This window comes from Neoarius graeffei, chromosome 28 (assembly GCF_027579695.1).
Source record: "Neoarius graeffei isolate fNeoGra1 chromosome 28, fNeoGra1.pri, whole genome shotgun sequence".
In the NCBI taxonomy this organism is placed as follows: domain Eukaryota; kingdom Metazoa; phylum Chordata; class Actinopteri; order Siluriformes; family Ariidae; genus Neoarius; species Neoarius graeffei.
Window position 1 is genome coordinate 49,303,424 of NC_083596.1, and position 8,930 is coordinate 49,312,353.

The window sequence follows — 8,930 nt, forward strand, 5'->3', positions numbered from 1 at the left end:
CATGCACGCACACGGTGTTGCATATATATATATATATATATATATATATATATATATATATATATATATTGTTAAACAAAGGAAGATCGTTGTGAGATAGAGGACAAGTCTTCTTCGGACTTACCTTCACATTCGATTTCGCAGGCTGCAAATTTCAGTTTGCGCGCATAGTGGTGTGGTGGTGAAGTACAGCCGTACATGTTGCGGTTTAATAACACGTTCAATACAAAGTTATGGCTGCATGGTGATCGGAAATGAAATGAGTTTTATTTATATGGTGATATAGGCTATTCAAGCTTATTATGGTGATTATATGACGTATTTGAGAGACTTCCACAGAAAATTAAGTTTGCTTCTTTCATGGGAGCCTGAGGGAATGGGAGCTCAGCTCCCATTGGCTCCCACGTAATTCGAACTATGCCACAAAGAGTATGCTAGTTTGCGAGGGCAAACAAGAGCAGACAGGATTCGGAGGATGAAATGCGGACTGGCTGCACAACAGAATGTATTCCTTCGCCAAACCCAGATCAACCAGGCTGCTGTCCGAGCGAGCTATAAGGTAGCTCACCTACTAGCTACCCATGGAAAGCCGTTTACTGATGGGGACTTTGTTAAAGTATGCATGCTTGCTGTGGCCGAGGAGGTGTGTCCCGACAAGAAGGATGCGCTCAACGCGGTGAGTCTCTCCGCACCTACAGTACTATGACCAGGCGAACCGAAGATTTGGGGGACAACGTGTAGGACCAGCTGAATGAGAGAGCGTCAGAATTCGAGTTTTTTGCTTTGGCCATGGATGAGAGCAATGACGTGCAGGACACAGCACAACTGCTGTGATCTATTGCTCATATTATAATTTCACTGTTTTTTAAAATGTATTTATTTTATAGGCCTATTTATTTGACCTTTATTAAGTGCTGCATACAATTATTATTAATATTATTAATGATATCAACAGGCTTACCTACAATTTATAATTTTCCACTCACCTTTGCCAGTGTCAATCACCTCAACTAGGCAGATGTTTCTTACCTTGACAGCTTTGATATTATTTTTATTAGAAAATAAATAAATGGAATATCTGTGGTATTTCAAATTAAAACAAAGTGTGAAGACTCGATTACTACTTTTGCAAACCACTAGTAAAGATAAACAAATATGTGCCAGGAATCAAGTGTTGATATAGTAGTATGGATATAGTAGTGGGGATGGCCGTGCCAGGCTAGTAATCTCTACTACATAAGGAGGCCTGCTGGTGGTCATATTTGTCTGGGTTATACAATTCTATGTGATATAGCTGACCCGACCCCGGCCCCCATCACAGTCAGGAACGACAATGTGGCCCCCAGAGAAAAAAGTTTGGTGACCCCTGGTTTAGAAGGTCAGAGGTTCAAACCCCAGCACCACAACTGCTGGGCCCTTGAGTAAAGACCTCTGCACCAGGGGTGCTGCATCATGTCTGATCCCAGCTTTCTAATAAGCTTGGATAGGCAGATAAAATAATTTCATTGTGCTGTAATGTATCTGTGACAGATAAAGGTTTCTTTTTTGAATGGCAATATAAATATCTTGAATAAATTGACTGAGCATCATATGCATTTCCATAAAATGTCAAATATTGTTTGAAAGAATTTGAAGCATAATTAAGCATAATTCTTTTTTTGTTTCCGTTTTCGGTTGAGAGTACATCGTGCGCGTTCTGGCTGCCGCTTCTCACCAGAGCTTTTTTATTTTATTTCTTTTTCTATTTTTTTTCTGTGTGTTTGTGTAGTTTGATGTTTGTTTGAGTGTTTTGTCTGCCGGTTGTGGTGTAGCTCCAGACCCAGTTTTGGGCGTCGGTTCCCTCCAGGCCTTGGTTCGCCATGGGCGATGCCTGCGCTCCCAGCTATGGACTGCAGTAAGCTCGTTGCTCATTTTACATCGTGGTTGTCCAGCACTCTGCGCTTTAACGCTTGGCGTGATGTTCCGAGCGATGTTGCTCAGTGGTGTCGCTGCGGCTGTGCAGGCGGTTTGGGACACACCAGTGCTCTGCATGGCGGAGCTTCTCTGCTCGCTGTGTGGATCCATGGTGTGGTGTTCGAGCGATGTTGCTGACGGCATCACGGCGGCGGTGCTGGAGATGTGGGACTTGTTTTCGTGCGCCTTTTGGTGGGACTGTGACTGCTACACCACGGGAATTACATCCTGACCCCTACTTGGTGGACTTTTTATTTTTTATTTATTTTTATTTTTTATTATCTCATCTCATCTCATTATCTCTAGCCACTTTATCCTGTTCTACAGGGTCGCAGGCAAGCTGGAGCCTATCCTAGCTGACTACGGGTGAAAGGTGGGGTACACCCTGGACAAGTCACCAGGTCATCGCAGGGCTGACACATAGACACAGACAGCCATTCACACTCACATTCACACCTACAGTCAATTTAGAGTCACCAGTTAACCTAACCTGCATGTCTTTGGACTGTGGGGGAAACCGGAGTACCCGGAGGAAACCCACACGGACACGGGGAGAACATGCAAACTCCGCACAGAAAGGCCCTCGCCGGCCACGGGGCTCGAACCCGGACCTTCTTGCCATGAGGCGACAGCGCTAACCACTACACCACCGTGCCGCCCTTATTTTTTATTATATTTTTTTATTTTTTTTTTCTTTCCTTGTTTATAATTGTAAAGCGTCCTTGGGTTTTTTGAAAGGTGCTATATAAATGTAACTTATTATTATTATTATTATTATTATTAATAATAATAATTTTGACTCAAATAGAACAGTTAAAAAGGAAACAAACAAACACATACCTCAACAATGCCCGGGGACATGACGGAGAGAATAAGGTAGAGCCAAATGTAGGCAAAGATACTCCAGGAGGCGGTGATGAAGAACACACGCAGGTGTTTGATCTTCCTCACCTCACCATCCGGGATTACAAACACACAGATTGCGATGATTATGAGCATGTTAAAGGCAGCACTGCCCACGATCGTGCCAGGGCCGAGCTCGCCCGATTTGAAGCCGTGCCCACATACCTGATGACACACAAACACACAATTCATCAATAACACACCCATATGCATACCAATAATGACCACACTAACATCATTAATGCTTGCACATATATACACACAGTTTTGGGGATTGGAAGAAAGACTCCATTGATTTGGCCATTTGTAGTTCCAGACGTGGGTGTTTGGTTTTTTGGTTTGTCTATGTCCTTCTCATTAGAGGAAATAAAAAGATAAGCCATGTTATTATCAGAAGGGATTTGTCTTTAAAGGAGATACATCGAACCATGGCTTCACTTTTTGTTTATAAATGCCTTGAGACCTCAAGAATGGCATAGGAATTGTTTTAAGCATTAGCAGTAAATATAATATAGTAATTTTTATGATTAAAGTGATTTCATATAGGTAGCAGTCTGAGTGAATGACCTTGACATCTGTGACGTCACAACAGGAAGGCTGTCGGTCTCATTGCCATTGTCGCTAGACTAAAACACAGAGCTGACTGCAACTTCGAGCTTCCATTTTGAGCTAATTTATCACCATGCCACGTAGATGCATTGCTGGTGGGTGCAGCACCACGACAAAAGGTGGCTTTATGTTGCATTCATGGCCCAAGAATGTACTAACTGCAAAGATTTGGACGCGTTTTGCGAGAAGTTCACGGGCACATTGGGCGTCTACAAAGTGGTCTCTCCTCTGCACATTTTACTGAGGACTCGTACAAAACCTCTGATCTGTTGAGGAGTATTGGCTATAAGCCTGTATTGAAAGAGGGTGCAGTACCAACAATTAAAGGAAAAGAAAACTACAAGAAAAGGAAAGTAAGTTCAGTTGCACCAGTTCTCCCGGAGTGTGACCGGCGAGCAGTAATGGTGGAGTACTCAGTATGGAGAAAATGGAGAATGAGTGGACCAGTCATCAGATTTCTCCGCTGGATATGCTTACCTCAGCAGCAATATCTTGGCCTTATGTGGAAGAAGCGAATGAACAAAGAACCGAACGAAGAACTGAAAGTCAGATTGTTTCAAAACAATCAGCCACAAGATCGGCCTTCAAGAAGCGAAAACGCAGATGAGTAAGATGCGACTCTCATTTGGTTGCATAACAACAACAACACTCGCTGTTTACCTGCATTTAGATTAATACATGTAACTTGTATTGTGTGTTTAAGTTACCGGTATGAAATTATTTAATTTGCTTCAGAATGTGATTGTCTCAGTTCATCTGATTATTTAATTAGCCTTTTATGTTTTATCAGTGAAAATGCATGCATGTACATGTATGTTGCATAAGTTATAACACCTATCGTGTTTTAATGAGAGTCACATGAGACTGTCAGTTCAATTCCATCCAATTCTCTAGATGGCTTTGTTCTCTGGCTTTATTTCATAAGGTGAGGGCCTCCGTGGCCGACGTGTTACTATCGGATTCACTTTCTGATGGTTTGAACTGATATGGTTCTATGTGTATAGCAGTAGCATGTACACACACTCCAATTTCAGGACTATCACAGTCAGATGTATTACTCAGACCCTCCAGGATTTTGCGATGTTGCGATTTGCAACTTCAATGCAAATTCAACCAATCCCCGCGAATTCAGGGCGGTGTCGCAATTATATCCAATCACCACAACTTTCCCGCAAATTTGACCAATCGTTGGCGTCGTCTTGAGGTGATGTCGACAAACCACCTTCCGCCTTACTTCCGTGTATACGTTCAAGAGAAGCAGCATGTGCGAGTCAGTGTTTATGTAGGCTTAAATTCTGTTACTGAAAGTGTGTTATGTTTACAGTGAAGGACTGTGCGCATTTTATATTATTTTTTTGCTTAATACAAGAAATTAATGGACGCCAACGTTTTTGCCAAAATGGTATTTTATTTTCCATTGTTTAGGCAGCTTCAGCATCATACTGTGAGATTCTGTTCAAATTGGTTTTTTTTCTTCTATGAAGCCTGAGCCATTTATTTTATTAGTTTATAATTATTGTTTAATTTAGTCTTCAGGAGAGACTGCCTGCACACAGTACTAATATTAATAGTTTTTTTTCTTACATGAAAGCTGAGGCATTTATATTATATTTTAAGGTAACTTCATGTTGTGCTGTGAGGTTCTCTGTACTTTAACTTTTGAACCAACAGGTGCATTTGGATAAGTAAAGCCTATTTTTCTGCATTTTTGTAGTCCTGGTAATTTTTTATATTGGTAAAGTTGTTTATAGGACCATTTCTCAGTGTCTTTGTTTTTTTAATCAATAGTTTTTCAGTAATAACTTTAATATTTAACATATCACTCAATTTTAATCACAAAAAGAGAAAATCACAACAATTTCTCGCAACTTTCACTTCCTCCCGCAATGTAATCGCAACAAAAACCTAAAAAACACCGCGACTTTCATCGCAATTTTTTGGAAAACCCCCCGCAACATCAGACATTTTAGCCCGCAACAATCACAAAAAAGGCCCGTGAAATCCTGGGGGGACTGATTACTATCTGAGGAATCCGAAGAATCTCCAATAAATCTGAATGAAGAGGCCATTGCAACCACTCTTACCAGCCAAGTCTGTCTTTGGTCTATAGCTATAAAAGGCCTCGGCCTTAAAACCAGTTCCTGCTGTGATGTCACGCACTCAGGGCTGGCTGGCTCAGCAGGGCAGCTCCAATGCCAACTTTGCGGTCGATTTTAACTCTCAAAAATATATTTTTTATTCCCGTTTATGCAGCATACAAGAGCCAGGGATGGAGATACTATCCACTCAGGAATGTATTTAAAAATAAAGGTTCTGCGTATCTCCTTTAAGGGACTTTTGTTTCTTAGATTAATATTTTTTGTTCAGAAAGCCAACTCTAGGCTTGATCAAACCCCAGTTGTTCTTACAATATACTATATGTCTGTATTACTTGCTTGCTTGCTTCCCAGGTCCCAACACCTGTCTTCTCCCAATTCCTCCACGATTCTTACATCCACGTCTCTTAAAAACCCAGTCCCCCCAGTTTAATAATCACTTCTCATACCACTATTGATTAAAGTAACGATCTGCTCTGGCAAAATTGACACGAGCCCTTCATTCTTGTATAGTCTTTAATGAGCTCTTGTTGACTGATTATGGTATGGAGATCATTCAGAACTTCTAAGGCTCAGGTAACAAGCTTCATTAGAGCTAATAATGTATTGGGCATGGCCCTTATCTGGGAATCATGAGAGGAAATAGAGCCAAAAATCAAGTTGAAATGCAGGGCAGATGTGGCTGACAGAGGGCACAAGACGAGAGAGGGCACAAGACGAGAGAGGGCAGAAAGGTCAATCAGTGGACAGTGGAGGACAATTGTCAATTTCATGTGTCAAATGGAAAAAAGCATTGTGGCTATTTCCAGTAGTCTGAGGTTAATGAGCATCTACAGGCACAGGGAACGTGAGTTTGGTAATAAGACAATTTTCCAAAAGAGTTAATGTTTAATGGGAAAGTAAATGAAGATGAGCTTGTGTGTGTGTGTGTGTGTGTGTGTGTGTGTGTGTGTGTGTGTGTGTGTGTGTGTGTGTAGAAAAACAGTGTGTGAAATAGTTGCTTATTGCAAAGGTAACCACTGTGTTTGCTGTTTATCTTGTGTTAATAAGTATGTAGAGTGTGTGATATTACAGTGAGGTCAGAAAGGATCTGGAGAGTAAAGTGTGTGTGTGTGTGTGTGTGTGTGTGTGTGTGTGTGTGTGTGTGTGTGTGTGTGTGTGTGCTTACTTGCTGCATATTTAGAACCGGAATATATATTTTAAAAACTGTAATTGGCGCAATATATTTGGGGCCACTGTAATTGGTGCAAGCTGTAGTAGTTTCCCACTCTTATGTATGTGCATATATAGATCTTGCTATGGCAAAGCTAATAAATAAACAAATAAATAAATAAACAGTGTGAGGGCATTTTTGGGAAGTGAGGACATTTTGGCTTGTCCTCACTTCTTCAAAGGGCTGTTTGAGGGTTAAGACTTGTTTTAGGGTTCAGGTTAGAATGGGGTTGAGGTTAGGGTTAGGGGTGGGGTTAGGGTAAGGGTAAGGGGTGGAGTTAGGCATTTAGTTGTGATGGTTAATGTTAGAGTCAGGGTCTAGGGAATTATGTATTATGTCAATGAGTGTCCCCACAATGATAGAAGTACAAGAATGTGTGTGTGTGTGTGTGTGTGTGTGCGTGCGTGCGTGCGTGCGTGCGTGCGTGCGTGCGTGTGTGTACGATCTGCTACTGACACTATCGCAAGAGAAGATGACAGAGATGACCCAGGGCAGAAGTGTGCGTGTGTGTGTGTGTGTGTGTGTGTGTGTGTGTGTGTGTGTGTGTGTGTGTGTGTGTGTGTACCTCTATAACTGACAGGAGGATCTCTGGAGCGGAGGAGCCAAGGGCCATCAGAGTGAGATTGGATACAGTTTCGTTCCATATCCGTACCATTATCACTGTCTGTTCCCCATTTGGCCCTGTAATGGTCACCTCTTTCTCCTACAGGATCACACACACACACACACACACACACACACACACACACACACACACACACACTTTGAAATTATATTCTCTGATTAGTATTAAAGTACACTGTAGAGAGTGACTATACAAGAGACAGACAAACAGGTAAACAGATGGATAGATAGACAGACAGACAAGCAAACAAGCAGACAGACAGACATATGAATAGCTAAATAAATACAGACAGAATAGATAGATAGATAGATAGATAGATAGATAGATAGATAGATAGATAGATAGATAGATAGAAACAGACAGATAAACAGATAGACAGACTGACATACATACAGACATACTGTACATACATACATACATACATACATACATACAAACATATGGGCAACTGAATAAATCCAAAGATAGATAGATAGATAGATAGATAGATAGATAGATAGATAGATAGATAGAAGTATTGGCACCCTTGGTAAAAAAAATGGGGAAAAAGTTTTGAAAAATACGTCTGTCGTTAATTAACTGAATCTCACACTAAAAATAAAAATAGATTTATTCTTAAAAAATATCAAAATATATCTTTAACAGAACAAGGAAGTATCAGAATCATTGACACCCCAATGATAGATATTGTTATTTACGTGTGATAATATGAATATGAAATTCTGCGTATGAGATGCGTGTGTATAGGATGTTTAAATGGTATGGTCCAACTGCAAAATAAAATAGGGGTGAAAGTGGATTCAAGTGACAGAGGGCTTGGAGTTACAGCTACACTCATACAATTATTTCTTATTTTTGTGTACACCAAGTTGCTGTGGAAAAGCCACAAAGTTATTTCATGAGAAGAGGGTGATGTGCAAGCACCAAAAATCTCTCAATATAAAACCCCAAAACTATAAGATGTATAAGTGATATAAATCTGTTATTTCTGATGTGATGAACAAGTCTTTATGATGAAAACTCTCCTCAAATACAGCTCTGTGTGTGTGTGTGTGTACCTGTGAGGTGATGACCTCGATGGAGGCCATAAAGCGGTCAGCAATGATGGACACGCCCAGGAACATGTACAGCAGAAACAGGAAGTAGATCACAGCCCGAATCACCTGCTGGGGCAGCGGGGGGTTGTGAGGGAGCCAAACAGGAAGTAGAATCCCTTCGGAGCACTCCACCTTCACCATACAGCTCTGCTTAGCACTGGTGTTCACCTCAGCGCTGCCGCACACACACAACACGGACAGGACGAGGAGGAGCAGGAGGAGAGGAGACGCCATGACCACAAAGGAGCAGGCAGGAGAGAGACAGTCTCCTCCTGCATAGAGAGAGAATCAGAGTTATTACGTTTTATATATACAGTGGTGTGAAAAAGTGTTTGGCCCCTTCCTGATTTCTTATTTTTTTTGCATGTTTGTCACACTTAAATATTTCAGATCATCAAACAAATTTAAATATTAGACAAAGATAACACAAGTAA

At 41.1% G+C, this 8,930-nt stretch overlaps 1 protein-coding gene across 5 annotated transcripts in view; it reads right to left on the reverse strand.

Moving 5' to 3' along the window:
- Nucleotides 1-8,730, reverse strand: part of slc8a2a (solute carrier family 8 member 2a) — a 30,608-nt gene extending 21,878 nt beyond the window's left edge. For 4 of the 5 annotated variants that reach the window (XM_060912938.1, XM_060912935.1, XM_060912936.1 and 1 more), the window contains exons 1-3: nucleotides 8,458-8,664; nucleotides 7,340-7,477; nucleotides 2,794-3,021 (exon numbers count right to left, since the gene is read on the reverse strand). In XM_060912938.1, coding sequence (XP_060768921.1) covers nucleotides 2,794-3,021; nucleotides 7,340-7,477; nucleotides 8,458-8,637 — 546 coding nt within the window. In that variant the 5' untranslated portion in view covers nucleotides 8,638-8,664. Of the gene's footprint in view, nucleotides 1-2,793; nucleotides 3,022-7,339; nucleotides 7,478-8,457 lie in introns of all 5 variants that reach the window. The other variant, XM_060912934.1, reaches the window with a different exon arrangement.
- Nucleotides 8,731-8,930: the final 200 nt, after the last annotated feature.